The following is a 17,882-nucleotide window of genomic DNA, read 5'->3' as shown; positions in this document are numbered from 1 at the left end:
CCATCGCTCTGGCACGTAAGCGACCCCTCAGAAGGTAAACGAGCGGAGTTACCTCTGGTCTTGGAGCTGTCTGCTCGGATCCTCCACCCGCAGCGATGTACCTGTTAAAAGAAGGCCTCAGTCTCCCGTGAGGGTTTATCGAGCAGGAAGAGCCTGTTTCTCCACCGGTCCCTACCTCGCCGGGAACAGTTAACAGCTGCTGACTCACGCAGACCTCTGGCACTGATTAACCGCTGCTGGAGGGAGCAGGCAGAGGGGTGGGATGGAGACGGAGCAGCGATTGGTTTGGGGCTGAGGACAGAGGGTGGGATTTGGTGCTTCTGTGCTCTAGGTTACAACATCTGGAGAGGATCTTCCTTCTAGGAAGGCGCGTAGCAGCCCGGGAGGTGGGGGCTCTCGTCCGTAAGCAGGGACTGCTCGGTGTTTAGCATGTCTTTCATCCAGGTAGAAAAGGACTCGGATTTTCCTCTCCAAAATCTCCCCTATGGGGTTTTCTCCACTAAGGAGGAGGTGAGTAACAGCAAAGTTTGTCCTTGAGGTGGTGTAATTGTTCCAAGGCTATGAATAAGAGCAGAATTTCCCGGCAACCTGGGATAAAGGAAAACTTCCCAGCCTGAGACACTTGCACGGGCTTCCTGACTTGACAGCAGAACTGTAGCTGCCGCATTGTGTTTTTTCTTAATGTGGTTATTTTGATGACAGCTTCTTTAAAACTGTACAAAAGAAATGAAAAATGTTAATACTTATGAGAAGTACTTCAACTAATACATAGAGTAGTTTTTGTGTGGTTTTGACTTTTTGAGAAATGATTAAATCTGTGTTTGATCCCTTCACTCTGTAGGTAGAGGCATGGCACAGTTTGCGCTGACTTTTTTTAACTGGATCCCTCCTTTTCTTTGTGACGGAGTGTAATCACACTGTCACCCTTAAGAAGCCACATTAAATATTTATTTTAATCTACTGTTAATTCTGTAGCGCTCAGTCCCTCTTGCACAACATGAACTGACACAAGGGAAAAGTGAAGTCTGAATTGACAACGCCGTATTTGCAAGCGAGTGTTGTCTTCTGGTCTGTTAAGAGCCTGCTCTTGGTGAGTTTGGTGGCTGCAAAAGCATTAAACCAGGGCAAAAATGTGTGTTTTGTTTCTGTCTTTGCAGCTGACCTGTTGTGTTTTATTGGGCATGCATTTATGCAACGATGCATTAAACGTGTAAAAGTGTGTTACATTTAAAGCTGTGCCCAAAGGCTACAGATCGAGCCAGCTTCAGGTCTTATATTTTATGATCACTTAAGAAAACACAGTTCAACCTTTCTTCAAAGGAGGTAGCTCCCAATTCCCATTTTCATGAGAACTGAGTCCAGCTGGGCTGGACCTCACACCCCCGAGTGCCTGACGGGATGGAGCCCTGGAGATGTGCCCTCCTGGAGAAAGGGAAACGAGCCAAGAGCTGCATCTTGGAAGGAAAAAGTGGAGGATTTCTTTATCATTGCTCACGGAAGCTTCAGGATTATCTCCCAGTTTCTGCTGTCTCGGCTTATCCATGCAGGTTTAAAAAAAAAAAAAAAAGAGACTGGAAGATTGTGTTTTCTGATGTGCTATTTTCCAAAGATAAAACCGAGATGGTTTATTTAATCTCTTTCTAGATGTGTGTGTTGTTATCTAGCAAGTTTGGATTATTTTTCTGCCTTCTCCAGTAACTGTTCTCTGAAGAAAACATCCTCACTCAGACCCAATGAAAAGACAGGCAAGGACTTACGGAAATTATTTAGGAAAATAATGCCCTAAAAGTAGCCCGATGTTTTAATGATTTCAAGCTAAAGCAGTTGATGTCATTCCTGACTATCCCAGTTACAAATTAACCTGACATGACCTTTAGTTTTTTCTGCAGGAATGTTTGCTGAATAAATACTTATTATCACATTTGGAATCTTGTTTAGAAATTAAAGGTTAAAAAAATAGCTTTAATAGCATGGATTTTCATGGTGGTTATTCCCTTTTGGTAAGCTAGTTTTCATAATGACTATAACTAGTTTGTCTTTATTTGCCTAAAGACACCAATAATGGAAATCTGTCTTTGAAAGCTGCAGCATTTTTATAACCCCCCGTACAGCTGCGGCAGAGCTGCAGTGGGATCGTCCGTGCTGCTCCTCCGCTGTCGCCGCCGGCTCCGCACACGCACGGTGCCGGCCCTGCGAGAGCTGCGGTGGATGAACAGGGGCTTTGTGTCTTGGGTTGCATCTGTCCGGCGAACGCAGCTACGATCTACCGTACGTGTGGGACAAGCTGCTGTGGCGAGGATCTAGACTAGGGTTTGCATGCAAGTCGTGGGCTCCTTGCATGGCCAGAGGATGGGTTATATAGCCTCATTCGACGTGGTACAGAAATAATGCGGCTGAGCAAGAAGCACTGCGTTCCTGGTATCGTCAGTGGAGTCCAGAGCACCCTTTGTCTTCTGGGGAGGAACGGCGGTGCAGAAATGCCTATTTCTCTCTCCAATTACATGGCTATAGGGATGAGATCAATCATGCTCATAGCGTATCTACGCTTCAGTTCCCCGCCTGTAGAAGGAGGAATAGCGTTTTCCTACTTCACAGCCTATTTCAGGTGTATGGGCTTATTCTGCAATGCTTGTCATTAATGAGGGGTGGGCAAATACTTCTGGGGGAAAGGGAGCAGGGAAAGAAACCTCTGCTTGTTGTCCTGTCCTTCCCCCAAAAGATGGGGATGAGGAGAAGGCTCTCTCCCACCCCTCAAGGTCTGCAGGGAGTCTGCAAGGATGCTTTGCCTCTAGGTCTTAACGTTTTTCAGCAGCCAGTCTTGTCGACTAGCTTTTAATGGTCAATTGCTGTGATAGCAGACCCTTGTCCCTGACGGATTAAACTCTCTGTGGTCACTGTCTTCCCCCATGCCCTCTTTGGAGGATTTGTGGGTACAAGCATAAACGCTGCTTCTCTTCTCACTGCTTTGCAGCCTAGGCACAGGCTCGGGGTAGCAATTGGAGACCAGATTTTGGACCTCAGTGTCATTAAACATCTGTTCAATGGACCAGCTCTTGCCAAACACCAGCATGTCTTTGACCAGGTATTTATCAGAGTCTGTTGTTCTAATTTCCATGCACATTTTAGAAATATTGCATAAGGGATTTTAGCAAGTTGTGGTGAGATAATTAACATGAACTGGAAATGTGTCGTCAGGCGGGCTCTGCTTACAGGGAAAACTCATCACACCTGTGATAGCAAGGAGAGCAGAGGCAGCAGGGGTCCAAAGGACATTTTTGCTGAAACTTTCATCAGACTTTGGCAATGCAGGGGTCTGACACAAAGCCTAAACATTACTTCAATCCCACTTGCGCCTTCAGTACTTCATGGCAAGGAATCGGATGGGATTTTAATGACAGGGAGGTTGTGTTAAGGGTGAAGGTAAATACAAATGAGCTCTGGTTTTACAGCTAGTTGAGATATCAAAGCCACTAAGGTCTGAAGTAGTGTGTTAGGACGGGCATGATGCAAACATGCAGCAGGTCCTGCTTCAGAGGACTTGTGGTGGGAGGACGGACGGGAGTGCAGGCAGTAATGAACAGGGAGGACGGGCAATCTGGGCAGCCACCGCCGTGTAACCCCGGCCCGCAGGCATTCAACCCCGGGATGAAAGTGCAGGACATCTTCCATGCAAGGTTGGCATGGAAGGTTAAGCAAAGCCAGGTCTTTTATCTGCCACCCCACCTCTCTGTGTCACCCGTCAGCCTACCCTGAATGCCTTCATGGGGCTGGGCCGGGCAGCGTGGTCGGAGGCGAGGGCTTTTCTCCAGAAGCTGCTGTCAGCCGGCGAGCCGGCCCTGAGGGACAACGCGGAGCTGCGGAGAAGGTGAGGGAGCGAGCGAGCGTCGCTGCAGGGTGCGGTGGCCTTTCAGCTGTGCCCTGTATCGATCACCCGGATCACTCGGTGATCCAAGGCACCAAAATCAAAGGTCTGAATGTGGCCACCTGCATGGGAATTAACTGGGGTTTGAGCATATTGAGAGCTTCCCTCTCTTAATTATGTCTCTGATTAATCCTTTAACTGCCCAGAGATCCAGGGGGTCACCCTCTGCCCGGAACACTGAGCTCTGCCCTGGGGTGTGCCCAGAGCTGCTGCCTCTCTGTGGAGGGCTGAGCTGGGCTGCCGGGGCAGGCGTGGGGCCAGGCTGGCTCTCTGACCGTATCCCCTCCACCGCGGCCTTCGCTGAAGAGGTGGCTGCAAGGATCTCCACCTATCCCACCTCCCCCAGCACTGCCCTGTCCGTCCCACCTGGAGCATCTTCTGGTGTGGGGAGACCCCTCCAATTGCTCCTCAGAAACCGCCTGACTTGGCTAAAACCAAAGCTGTTGTTGCAAAGTGGCTTCAGATACGGGGCAGCGCACTGGCGTAGGGGTCGGAGGGGAGGACTGTGCTCTGCTCTGTGCTGCGCTGATGGGAGACGCGTGCGTCCATTTATCACGTACCCGCTCGTTTGTCTGGAGCGACGCTTGAAACGCTGCAAGCGCGGGCAAGCGGGAGCTGTTCCTCCCTGTCTTGCCAGGGGGATTTAGGCACACGCGTGCAGGAGAGGGGCTGAACCGCTGCTTGACGCAGGGACCTTCCCTGAGCAGGCCCAGCAGTTCGAATCGGGCACCCCGAGAGCCGCGTCCCATAAAATCATCCTTTCCCCTGCTCAGCTGTGTGCGTGGGCACGGGGGGTTTCTCTGTGCCTCTTGGGAAACCAGCCAGCTCGCCTCAAGCGTGCCTCCCTTCCCGCCCGCACCCTGACGGGTGCTCCTTTCGGTCATAACCGTCCCAGTAACAGCAGCTTGTGCTGTCGTCTTAGTTTTTCTGCAAGGTTTTTTTTTGCTGCAAGGCTTTGCAAAACAAATGAAGGAAGGAGCTAGGAGAGGGAGTCAGCCTCTTACATGCTTATAAACCACTTACAGGTGAGGGCTGTAAGTTTTCTGAGAGCTGAAGTTGTCATTTTTCATTTCAGAGCGTTTGTACCTCAAGCTTCTGCGATGATGCACCTGCCAGCCCACATCGGTGAGTCTCCCGCAGCTGAGGGCTGCTCGGCGCTGCCCTTTGCTCCCGCCCGGAGAAGCTGCTTTATTTCCAGCTTGCTCAGACAGACAGATCATAGCTGAGACAGGGAATGGGTTTTGCAGGAGCCAGAAGTAGATTATTGCACGTAATGAAAGGTAGGTGTTGTCTGTGGCACAAGAATAAAAGCCTGGGGAAGCTCAATAGCAGCCAGAAAATTCCTGGATGCAATTTTCACTAAATCGGGGTTGTCTGGTGCCACATAACTCTTGTCATCAAACTGGCATCACCAAAGGCCTTTGTGACTAGAGCCAGGGAAGAAACCCTTGTTCCATTTCCAACATTTTCCCCCTTTGCCATCAGAAAATAATTCAGATCTTCCAAAGTTTTGCAAGGCAGATACTCTGGCATAGCCTCATAAACAAGCATGAGTTTCCACTCCCAGACTATTGCTCTGCATCCCAAATCTTACCTCTGCTCCCATGAGGCCATGGACTGCTTTGGAGTTAGTGGATCCATATAGATCCAGATATAAACATTTTCCTGTTTTTAACAGAAATTTATATTTGGACCCAAACCAACTTGATGAAAATCACTCGAGGGATGTGACCTTCACAGGAGCAGGGATGTAAAGTTGCCCATTTCCCAGCCAAGCCCTGTTCCTGCGGGGCTTTTGGCTCCTGTGGGTCACAGCCCTGGTTTGGGACAAAGCCTAACCTGGCCCAGAGGAACCCTAACAAGTTTCCGTAGACGCGATACCTTCCCGCAAATAATTTCAGGTCGAATGTGTCTTGTCAGGAAATTGCTGGCACCTAGCACTCGTGAGTGCTGCCCTGGCAGCGTGGCATCGGCCGTCTCGCGTAACCACGAGTTATTCGGGTTTCCGCTACGCTTACGTTCGGCTCGGCCCCGTGCACGGTTCGTGCTTGTCCCGAGCGCGGGCACCGGCTGTATCCCCTGCTGGGGCCGCAGGATAACTTCCTGAGATTGCAAAACAACTTAACGTAATGTAAACTCCCCCTCCCAAGCTGAGTTTTTTTCCCCCAAACCCGCTGATTTCCCATTAATCTGAACGGTGGGGAGCTGTTTGCCAGGGACGGCAGCAGAGGGCAGCAGATGTCCTGAGTATGAGCCCCTTCCCTCCGGCCGGGCACCAGCGGCAGGGCAGAGAGAGCCGTGGGGCCTGGCTTGTCTCTGGGGGGCTGGCTGCTGCTTTATGTCCTTGCGCTTTCCCCCCCTCTTCTCTACTGGAGGCTTAAAAAAAAAAAAAAAAAAAAAAAAGGCCAGTTTGAACGCATAATTTATAGATGAACTCTTAAGCACCACCTTTATGCTATTAATTACATCCCTGCGTTAATAATATTAAACGTTGCTACACGCCTCTGCTCTCTGTCTCCTTTTCCGCTCTTTTCGTTGCCAGCAGCATACGATGTGCTTTAGCCCCAGCAGATGAGGGCCTTTCCTACCATTGATCCTTATTTTATGGGTTTCTTTTCATGCAGGAGATTACACTGACTTCTATTCTTCACGCCAACATGCCACAAACGTTGGGATCATGTTCAGGGGGAAGGAGAACGCTTTGATGCCTAACTGGTGGGTAGTTCAGGTTTTCCTCTGGTGCAGCATTATTTTGCATGCTTATCTGCACGTATATATAATTTTTTAAAGATCCGAGTACTCTTTCAGGAAAATACTGATTTCCGCTCATAGCGGATGAGAATCTGTACTGTCAAGAGTTTGATACCAGAACTGAAAACCACATTTCCCCAGCCTTAGCCGAGTCTGCACTGCATTTCATTGCAGCAGCCGCACCAATTACGATGCAGCCCTCTGGTTCAAAGACAGATTTACTGAAGAAATTGGTTTTTGCTGAGTGACAAGAAAGCAGGGTTTAAGCTCCAAGGAATTAAGTGGGGCAGTGGCACAGAAGTGCATTGAGACTGCTAGATGGCTTTGGATTATAGTTTGCTCACGTCTTTATATCAGAGCAAGTAAGGTGCAAATGTCCATGCCCACCTATGCAGAGCTCTCTCCTCGTACCTCGCACCCCCGTGGTGCTTCCACCCCAAAAAGCTGCTCTGGATGGTGATGGTTACACAGCTAACCTGCGCGCTGTGATGCTCTTTCGCAAGGCTGCACTTACCTGTCGGTTATCACGGCCGGGCATCGTCCGTTGTGGTGTCTGGGACGCCCATCCGGAGACCTGTGGGGCAAATGAGACCTGACAATGGTGAGTTCATGGTAGGCTTTTCATGTGGCTTCTTATTTTTTTTTATTTTTTATTTTTCCTCCACGTTATAGAGTAGTGGAGAGGAAGGGTCTGGGATGCCTTGTCTAAAGCCCAGCTTGAGGTCAGGGCAAAAGAAAGCCCTGAGTTAAGTCTACCTTGTGTTTGCATGCCAGGCAGCATCAGCTGCTCTGTTTCTTCTGGCTGTTACTTTTATTTCCCTACCTGCCTCCCTGTCATAAAATACTCTGTCTTCTACCCACAGATAAACCTCCCGTGTTTGGTGCTTGTAAGCGTCTGGATATCGAGTTAGAAATGGTAAGATGGGGCTTTTTTTCCCCTACCACTTGAAAAACATTAAAATAGAAACAGGGAAGAAAAGGTAGGTTTAGCTTCTTCTAAAATGAATGTCTCCTAAGGTCCATTCCGGTGTTTCCCTCTGAGCAGTCTGTGCAGCAGGCAATAACGATTTCTATGGAGGGAACCTTCCCTTCTGACGAGTTGCAGGGTGCATTAGCTCATTGCGTGGTTTGCTAATACAGCTTTCAGGCTGGAAACAGCTCGTCCGCCCAAATCTGAGCACTAGTGCAGCAGTCTGGAAGCAGACAGGCGTAATTCTTTTTATCAGACACCACAGCCTGTTATCTGGTTAGCAGTTACCTCTGCACGGCAGCCAGGATCCTTTAATGGATGCTGGGGATTTTGGAAGTACAGGCTGTCTGCGCCTCGAGTCTAGAGCAGAGGAAGCCGTGAGTTCTTGGGAGTGCAATTCAAACTCCTCATCCTTCTGGCTGGAAAGATGAAACCTGTGCTGTGGGTGTCGCGACAAAACATCTTTGGAAGGTGCATCTTCTTGTGGCTTAGTGTGGTTCAGGAGGGAGAGTTTTATAGGTTTGTTCATTATGATTTATATAATTTTTATATGATTTATTCCCCATCTCTCCCCTTTAAAAAAAAAAAAAGTGGAAGAAGTCTAATATTAAGGGAAAGGGTACTAAAAATGAGCTGCAAGCCTTTAATGCTGTACGCTTTGCAGATCAATGCTATAAAGTGGGAGGCAGTCCCATAAAGTGGGGTACATGAAGTGCTACCTCTGCTTTGCGGCCTGAGCTTTACCGCTGGCTGCTGTGAGAGCAGATTTAGACTGATGAAGGCTTTGGAAGAGAAAAACTTCCATCTTGTTGGCAGAAAGAGACAACTGAGATTCCCCGTAGATTCTCTGCCACATGCTCAGACTGTACATTTTCTAAGGGAGCAAGTGCAGGCACCCAGTTCATGACCTGTTTTACTTAGTGGGAACATTTCTCCACCTGCCTCCTCTTCCTCACTGCCATGACAGGCTCCAGCCACGTTCAGCATCCCCTCGCATGACTTTAAACTCTTTCCTGTTCACTGTCTGCAGCAAACAGAGTCACTTCAGCGGGCAAACCTGTTCTGCATCCAGATTGTAATTAGGAAGGACCATTTTTGCTCCTGCGTTTTGACAATGCCATGCACTTGTTTAATGCCTGTCTCTTAGCAACACAGTGCTCTTAAGTATTCCAAGCCTGCCAGCTTCAGGAGGGGAAGCAAGAGGGAGCAGGCCGTGGGTTTTGTCTAGTTCTGTACGGGAAATGATGCAAAATCCCATCCTGTCCAGCCTCTGTTGCTTGTGCATGTAACCCGCTGTGCAGTAAAGATTTTTAGCTTCAAAAACTTCCTTAATCAACATTTTGCTTTTCCATTTCAGGCGTTCTTTGTAGGTCCTGGAAACAAGTATGGGGAGCCAATTCCCATCAGCAGAGCCCAGGAGCACATCTTTGGGATGGTCCTTATGAATGACTGGAGCGGTAATCGGTGCTGCAGGAGTCTGCCTGGAGAGGGGGTTACAGCGTCACGGGAAACCTGAGATAGGGACAAATTATATATTTGAATAGTAGAATAGTGATCATTGAAACCACTGAGTAGGGTTGAAAGGGATGAAAACGAAATGCGCTCTGCATTTCTCAGGCTCTATCTCAATCCATCTTCGATCAATCAGTAGAACCAGAAATTGCTGCCTAATGAAGATTTATTTACTTATGAAAAAGCTAATATCAGTCTAGCTGCTTCTGGGCAGGGATGGAGCAGCCCTAAGGATGACGATTCCAACAGAGGATTGATTTCAGTGTCAGGAGCAGGAAAAGGATTTGACAATCACAAATCCCTCAGTCTCTGCATAGATTTAACTAGTTGAAATTAGCCCTACAACTGGCATGGACCATTAGCTGGGTGTAGCATTAGCTAAACTGGAGATAAAAATACTGGTTATATGGGGATGGCCTGATTTCTTTTAATTATTGCTGACTTTTCTTCCTAATCTAGCTGGTCTAAGAAAATTGGTTTGAGGGTCTGAAAGGGATGGATTTAAATCAGGATTTGGGCACAATAGCTAGAAAAGGGTGGTGATAACGTTTCCAATCCGTGTTACTCTTTCACAGGTGCGATGGCTGCGCAACTCCTGGGATATGTTTAACAGCATTGCTTTGAACTTTCTCTTCCTAGCCCGCGACATCCAGAAATGGGAATACGTTCCTCTGGGTCCGTTCCTGAGCAAGAGCTTTGGCACAACCATCTCTCCTTGGGTTGTCACCATGGAAGCTCTCATGCCATTTGTGTTGCCAAACCCCATCCAGGTTAGCAAGAGAAAGGGTTGAAATAAAGGAAAAGCAGTGCTAGAAAAATCTCGGCAGAACTGGTAGGTCCCGTCAGTAGAAATCACTGAGCTGTATCAATGCCAAGCGCTTTCTTCATAGAGTTTACAAGCGTGGTTCTGCTTCCAAACATAGGAAGGCACCCTGGGCCCTCTGAGTTCAAATGCTCATTGATGTCACTGGCGCTGGCACATGGTGCCCTGAGCTGTCAGCCTGCCTGCTTGAGCAGGGCAGAAAAATCATCTCCTTTAAAACACCTGGAAAATAAACCGATCAGAGAGCTTCTTGTTAGCATTTGGTAGCACTTAGCATCCAGCAAGCAGTGGAGAGAGAGTGGACTCAAGCCAAAACAGTTTGTTCAAGCATTTCCAGTTGTCTGCATGATGTAGATGTTTAGTTAAAATTGAAAAAGATAATAGAGTCTTGCAGAGAACTCGCCATCTTCTCTGTGCAGGCCCAGAGCAAAGGTGTGCTAGCACTGTATTTGTTTTGGATTAACATCCACATCACAATGATAGAGAGGGCTTTTGGAGCCCACGTGCAGAAAAAGGAATTGGATTATATGGATATCACATCTGTTCAGAAAGATCTTTAAAAGTGTGTGCATGAGAGTAAGCAAAGCAATAACCTGAGCAGTAACAACGGTGAAGTAAATGGGGTGTGCAGCACAGGCTGGTTAAACAAAAAGTCACTGGGATGGCTCGTGGAATTTCTCCTTTCTGTTTGTTTAGACTGTGATGCCTTTTATACGCTTTTAGGATCCCAAGCCGCTGCCCTACCTTCAGGATAAAGAACCCTACACTTTCGACATCAAGCTCTTTGTGGCTATTAAAGGTACAGCGATACTGAGCGGGTTATAAAGCTGAAATTGCCAATTAAGTAATGCAGAACCGCCACGTATTTCAGACAATTTGCTCTTGGCTCTGCAGTCCTCCTTTTCTATCTGTGCCCCAATTGCCTTTGTCAGAGAAAGAGGTAAAGCTCTTCATGCTCTTCGTTGGCTGTGCAGCAACGTGTCAAGGAGGGAATGCCTCCCAGATGACCAGCTTACGATGAGGAGGGTCCCTGTGAGCTCTGCCTGCGTGGGCAGGGGTAAGCAGGGCATGGAAAGAGCAGGTGTGTGTGGGATTCAGATGTTAACCCAGCTCAGCCCCCCAGCTCATGGCCCTGCTGACCGGTAGGTCCAGGTGCTGCTCCTGTAGCAGAGCAGAGAGTAGGAAATGGGCAGCTTGATGCTACGCCGGTGCTATGCACACACTTGTTTTCTGTGAAATGGTGGCCTTCATGTCAATAGAAAATGTTACTACTTGTTTCTTGCTAGGGATTACAATGATAAAAGAAGTTTCCATCATCTGTAAAATCAAAAGACTCCAACATCATTCATCCAACACAAACAAATTGCTTCCTTGTTTCTTAATTTTTATTTTCTGCAGGAGAAGGAATGAGCATGCCAACTACTATATGCCGATCCAATTTCAAGGTAAGACTCCAGTATCTTTTATTTGTTTGAAATCTTGCTGATGCCATCAGCTCCAGCCTTAGGCAGTTTCAAACACTGATTTTTGCATTAGCTGAAGGTCAGACCTGGTGCATGTGTGCGTAGGGGCAGAGGGGAAAGAGTGGAGGGTGGTGATAGTTCACCCCTACCGAGATGGAAACATCTGAATGCCTGAGCACTGACGAGCGGGGCAGCTCTTTCCGCTGCTCTCTTTAGGGTGCTCGGAGCATCGTAAGTTGTGTGCTCATCTGGCAGGGAGCAGTGAGAGCGGAGTTGCCTCTCGCCATGCCGAGGTGCAACAGAGCTTTGCAGCCGCAGCTGGTAATTTAGATGCAGACTCACTGCTGCAACACTGCTCCGAGCCCGGGTCTGCCCCGGCCCCTCTGCGGGCAGAGTGGTGGCTCTGCCTCACCAGGCTGATTGAGGCCAGGAGGTATATGTACCAGCTGCAGCACTGCTCAATCAGTTTTGTAGTCACATTTGGTTCTTTGCATAGTAATTACCTTAATCAGTAAATCAGTAGTCAGCAAATCACTAATAAGGAGATTTTTCTATGACGCCATTAAAATACTGGACTTAATCATGGATCCTGGGTCAGCAGTGCTGGCCTTAAAGAGGAAGAAGAAGAGGAGAAATGACATCCAGCTGAAAGACGAGAAATTTTAAGGGACTAAACGGCATGTTAAAGTATGTGTTTTATATGGACATAGCAGCTCCTGGTCATCACTTAGCAATCAGCCAGGCCACAGTAACTACTGAGAATGCAGCACTAAGTAACTGTGGAGGTTGCTTTTAGGCTGCTGAAGGTTCCTGATTAAATAAGGAAACTTTTCTTCAGAGACAGTCTTACCAGCATCATCCCAAGAATGCAATACGTTCTGCATAGCCTAATGGCATGCCAGAGAGGTTTGTCCTTCATTGCTTTAGCCTCCTCTTCCTCCTTCCTCCAGCACATGTACTGGACCATGAAACAGCAGCTGGCTCATCATTCGATCAACGGGTGCAACCTCAGACCTGGAGATCTCCTGGCCTCCGGCACGATCAGTGGACCCGTAAGTGTTTAAATAACCACAGTCACTGAGAACTGGTCAGCAATCCAAAACTGACTGAGCAGGGCTTTAGGTCTAAGTCCTGTTTGATTTGAGCAGCCATGAAAATATCTGCAGTTCTTTCCTAGGCACTTTGGGCTGATGCTTTGGTAGCCCCAAAATCGCACTGAGAAGTGGTGGGTTTTTCATTGTTACTGTTTTTTGGTTTTTAATCTCTCCTGTACTCCTTTCCCGAAGAACTATTTTACTGCAGGTGCAAATTAATTTCTGTGCACAAACATCCACATGGCCCATTTATGCCCTGTGAAATGCAGCTTTTTTATTTCTGAGAAGAATGTAAAAGGTGCATGGGTATAACTTTTAGTTTCTGTAATACTACATATTTGGCGCTTAACTTCCCAACCTATTGTTGCCCTTGAACTGCCATACGGACAGTTGTTGCAATATATGGGTAACTTGCACTTTCTGAAACATCAGATATAAATCTTGTTCACGCTGTCTGAAGGACAGCCTGAGGTAAGTTGTTTCCAAGTTGGGATACCTTTACTTCCATTTTGAGCATCTCTGAAGTGCTTTTTGCTTCCTTCAAACTATTGTACTGCAGATTGACATTAAAGACTTACAAACATTTGCCAGCTTTGCTCTTCTGAAGAACAAAATGTAAATAAATACATGAAACGTGACTACATAAAAGCACTGGATTTGTGGAAGTGCCCTCGATTTGTTTCCATTCTTGCCGTAGCAGACCCAAACTCCTTTTACAGGGTTTAGCACTATGTTAAACACGCCAGATAATGGCTGTAAGCATGGCTGCTTACAGCGAGCAAGCAATTAAAATGCAAAGGCAGGAAAACAAGCCAATGTATCAATGCTTTAAATCAACAGCAAAACTCCGTTCTATAGAGCTAACGTACTTGTGCGTCTGCTTCCAGCAGCGAGTAGCTTAACAGCAGGACAGATACTAAAAAGTTGTTTATTTGTTTATGAACTCTTGCTGCAGGAGCCAGAGAGCTTCGGCTCCTTGCTGGAGCTGTCCTGGAACGGAACAAAAGAAATCCCTCTTGGCAGCGGACAGTCTCGTAAATTCCTGCAGGATGGAGATGAAATCATTTTGACAGGTAATGGTCAAACAACTGCTCTTACACTGCACCAAGGACGTGTTTCCATAGATTGATCCCGGTAGAGTACGTGCCTGGCGGGGAGATGGGCTATTCTGTACATACCTGCCACGCAAGCACGGTTGTTTCCATCCTACCTCTCAGGAGACAAAAGCAGGTGGATACAATTTCCCTGCAATAAATGCTTTCTGGATTAGGTTATTTGCTTTGCTAATTACTTAATAATCTTGCTATGCCTGTGCGTGAGTGCTAAGGGGACGATGGAGGTAGATTTGCCTTTATGGGTGAAAATATCCTGAGACTAGGAGCAGTTGATGTGGTGTTGCCACCACAGTCCAAGTTTGCACGTGGAGCAGAGCTTGGCAAATGCTGAAAAAAAGTTATTTTGCAAATAATATTTCATTTGTAACATAGGCATATTCAATGAAGTGCGTTGCAAATCAAATATGTGGGAAACAGCATGAAGCCGCCTAGAACAGCTGACCAGTTCCTCTCTGACAAGGGCTGTGCTTGAGAACTGTTTCATGCTGGGCCATGGTTTTAATTTTCATCTTGATAAACTGAGGATTTATGAATTAAAATCTACCATGGTGTTTTGTGATCTAAATCCCACTCCTACTTCTTTTTAATCCAAAGACTGCTGCAAAACAAATCTATTTTCTCCTTTCCTCTCATCTTGTCAACCCCTTTATGGCTTTGAGGTGGCAAATATTTGGCAAGAACAGCCACGAGAAACTTTTGATTCAAGCCTGCGTGTGTCTTTGCTATGTCGCCTACTGACTTTTTAGAGAATATTGTGGAATGTTGTGCATCATCAGATGAGACCCAGCCAGTGCCACACCTGGCTCTGAGCAACTCCAGCGTGCTGATATGATCAGAGATAGTCTGCACAGAGAACAAAATGGCTCAAGCAATGAGAAAACACTTATAAATGTGACTTAGGGCAGAGAGAATGTGAGCGACTAATGCCTATGCAGCAACCTGAAGGGCATGACAGTGTGATGCTAGTATGTGTTCACATACCTGTGCCTGCTTAATCCAACCAGGACTTTTAGGATTTTTGCCAAAAATAGTCTAAAATTTCTCATTTTTTCAGAAAGCTTTTTAACAAAAAACAAGAACTTTTCTGTGATTAAAAAAAAAAAAATACATGGATGTATGCCAGTCTCTCCCAGTGATGGCTCTATAAGCAGTCTTGGTAGTGCTGCAGCCAGAGCCCCAGTGCCTCCTGTTCGGCAGCCTGCACAATAGCTTTCAAAATCACGTTTCTGTGAGGTGCTGCCAGTTTTGCAGAGGAAGATGCTGAGACAACTGGAGATTGAGGTGTACTAGGGAGAGCCGTAGATGATGAAACTGAGGAGTCCCCAACACCTCTGACATCCTTCAGCCCCCCCAACAACCCAGCGACTACTCATGCTGCAATGTGTAGGCATCCGACACTGCTCTCCATAGGCTCTCTATACATTCAGTGCAGAGACACACTCCTCCAGCAATTCGGAGTACCACGTTGCCCTCCAGAGTTGCAGATCTCCCTCCAGTAACTATGCCAGGAGCCCTAGATTATGGTACAGTTGGGTATTATGAACATCCCTTTGGAGTTACATGCTGACATCCTTATTGGCAATGAGCACCTTGTAGTTTGGGAGCTGCTGGCACAAGGTGGCCAGCTGAGGGACAAATGGGACTAGACTGTGACCCATGTTGTTCTTCATGCCCAGAACAAGCTGTGTTACTTAAATAAATACTTTAAATCCTGAATGTCTTTAATGTTTAAAGATGGCACGGTGGCATTGTTGTTAACCTGGATGAAGGCACCGTTGCCCCAGTGGGACAGTCTCGTGTTAATCGGTCTGCTGTGCTATTTTACAGTAGCAACAGTTTGAGATCGTAGCGATCAGGGCATTGCGCCATTCACGAGAGCTGCTGGGGCTGTCTGCTGGGACAGTTTGGGATCTGCTCCTATTTAGTGATGTATGGCAGGTCCAGTGCCTTTAAGGCACCCTTGAGGCAGGACTGGTGCTATTGCATCCTCTCCCGAGGCTGTGCCATTAGCTCTTGCCAAGTGCCCAGCCCATAATTTCTAGTCTCCTATTTCAACTTTGTGTTCTCACTCCCCTTGCGGGAGCTATTTCAGAGCCCTAACACATAAAATGAGAGAAATATATTTTTCTCAAGAAGTGCATCTTGGGGAGGGAGCGTTGCAAGGGAAGGCTTGCTGGTGGTGTGCTGCAGCTGGCTGCAAGAGTCTCTCTGTCGCTCCTTGGCTCTCTGCTCAGGCCGATGCTGCTGGCAGCACAGAGCTTGCTTTGTTAAATGTGCTGCTCCTTGGTACGGCTCTAAATCGTAGTTGACGGCGGGGATAACTAAACTGGACTGAAATAATAAGCCGGCGAAGCTGGCAATGAAGCCTAATGAGACAAATGGAAACTGAGCTGAGCCTTAAAGCAAGTGTCTTAAGTATTACTTACGAATGAGGATTACCCAGCAGATACTGGGATGGTGTCTGTGGGCAGGCTGTTACACGAGCACTTATAGACACTGCTGTCCTCGGAAAAGCTTCATTTCAGCCTGGCTGTGAGAGCTGCACCGTGGGTTACAGCTGGGAGGGTCTGTCCCAGGCTGCAATGACTTTGGCTGCCCTGCAGCCCGAGCCCACCCATCCGCCTCTTCCTCGGAGGAGGTTTCCACTGATCTGTGCTAAGGTGGGAATTAGGGTTAAGGTCTGTTCTGTTCAGCTCCCTCTTGGCTTCTTGAAGGCAGCTGGTTTTTATCACATGCAGGGAAGATGATGTATTCCATTATTTTAGGAAAAGCCATCTCTAACTACGAAATCAGTCCTTAAAACACAGCATATGCCACTTGTGTCTTTCCTTTGATCAGCTGTTGTAGCGGAGCCCTACAGTAGGTTTCCTCAGCTGTTTCTTCCCAGAATAGTCTTCCCAGATGGGCCAGAAGCCCCTGGCTGTGTCCCCTCCCCTCCTTCATCTGCAGCTTTGCTAATGGATGCTGTTTCTGGAGCAGCTCGGCTGGCCCGTGGCAGCAAGAGACGCTGCGGCATCTCCGTCCTAATGTCATCTCTCCCATCACGCAGGAGTAGGGAGAGGGTGAATCGCGCCGTAGTTAGAGATGTTGTCACAGGCTGGTAACTTCAGCAGCAGTCAGCAGACCTGCAATGCCTGTTTATATAATAGAGGATAAATGAATATTTTGAGTCGGATGCTGAGCTTCTCGTGGAACTAAACTACTTGATTTTAGCGAGAGAAGCAGATTCTGCAAGGGTAGGTCCTGCTGTTTGAGGGGTTTAATGATGATCTTTCTGGCTATAAGCATCCCGATGTCCCAGGAGCAGTCCTAATGCTGCAGAAAAAGAATCCAGGTTTACTTTATTAATTGCAAGGCTGGGCCAAGCAGCGACTCAGCTTGCCAGTTAGATTGATGATGCTGCAGGTTAGGTTTAAAACCAGAAATATTGCACATCTTGTTCTTTGATCATATTGACTGAACTTGTATATTGCTGTGTTCAACATTTTGTGCTTCTTTTTTCTTTTTTTATATTCCTGGGCTACTTGAACTATTCCAGGTGTTCTTTTTTTTACCCCTCGTTGCATTGCTGAAATGTTTCCACTCGGTTTTGGTCTCTTTATGCCTTTATTCACTTTTATTCCTGGTAAAATCCTGCTGTCCTTACAGAACAGGCTGTCTGGTTTTTTCTGGCCCTAGGTTACTGCCAGGGCAATGGCTTCCGTGTGGGATTCGGCCAGTGCTCGGGAAAAATCCTTCCAGCCCTGTCGGATCCATGATGACTGGAGTAAGAGGACATCCGAGGATATCTCTCCCTGCCTCTAACAGTCATGCTGCTTTATTCAGATTTATTCTTTTTATATGAGTGATTGGAATCTTATTGATAATTGAGATTGATAATCTTATTGATTGGAATCTTTATTGATAATCTTTAATTATCAATAAATATCTTAAAGATGAATGTGGCTCTCTGGTGTGATAAGAAAAGGATTTCAACGCTAGCTTAAAATTCTTGGAATAAGAATAAGATGATTGAAACGGAAAGTGAGATTCTTAACTCTTCTACTGTATTACTAGTTTTTTTATAATTATAAGAAGAGGCTTCCAAGTAAACTTACATAAAAATACTTTCCAGAAAAGCTGTGCAGGGGTTGGAGTTCAACCCTAACCCTGCAGCACTGACGAGTTCTTGGAAATAATCCCCAGCAGGCTGCAACCTGCAGCTGCCGCCCTCCCCTCGCCCCGGGAGCAGG

At 47.1% G+C, this 17,882-nt stretch overlaps 1 protein-coding gene across 1 annotated transcript; it reads left to right on the top strand.

Annotated features, from left to right (window-relative positions):
- Window positions 1-429: 429 nt before the first annotated feature.
- On the top strand, window positions 430-17,460 carry FAH (fumarylacetoacetate hydrolase). The gene is made up of 14 exons (XM_075504200.1): window positions 430-510; window positions 2,972-3,082; window positions 3,744-3,865; window positions 4,998-5,047; window positions 6,547-6,637; window positions 7,177-7,274; window positions 7,537-7,589; window positions 9,001-9,100; window positions 9,795-9,925; window positions 10,702-10,777; window positions 11,377-11,423; window positions 12,392-12,493; window positions 13,491-13,608; window positions 17,329-17,460. The coding sequence occupies exons 1-14, from the start codon at window positions 430-432 to the stop codon at window positions 17,406-17,408; spliced, it is 1,260 nt and encodes a 419-aa protein (XP_075360315.1). The 3' UTR covers window positions 17,409-17,460.
- The last annotated feature ends 422 nt before the right edge of the window (window positions 17,461-17,882 follow it).

This window comes from Mycteria americana, chromosome 6 (assembly GCF_035582795.1).
Source record: "Mycteria americana isolate JAX WOST 10 ecotype Jacksonville Zoo and Gardens chromosome 6, USCA_MyAme_1.0, whole genome shotgun sequence".
Classification (NCBI taxonomy): Eukaryota; Metazoa; Chordata; class Aves; order Ciconiiformes; family Ciconiidae; genus Mycteria; species Mycteria americana.
This window is presented reverse-complemented; position numbering and strand designations above follow the sequence as displayed.

Excerpts from the sequence above, each read along its gene's own strand:
- FAH (XM_075504200.1), top strand. The coding sequence starts at position 430 with ATGTCTTTCATCCAGGTAGAAAAGGACTCGGATTTTCCTCTCCAAAAT. Across the intron at positions 511-2,971 it reads TTTTCTCCACTAAGGAGGAG|CCTAGGCACAGGCTCGGGGT; the intron begins GTGAGTAACAGC and ends ACTGCTTTGCAG. Across the intron at positions 3,083-3,743 it reads ACCAGCATGTCTTTGACCAG|CCTACCCTGAATGCCTTCAT; the intron begins GTATTTATCAGA and ends GTCACCCGTCAG.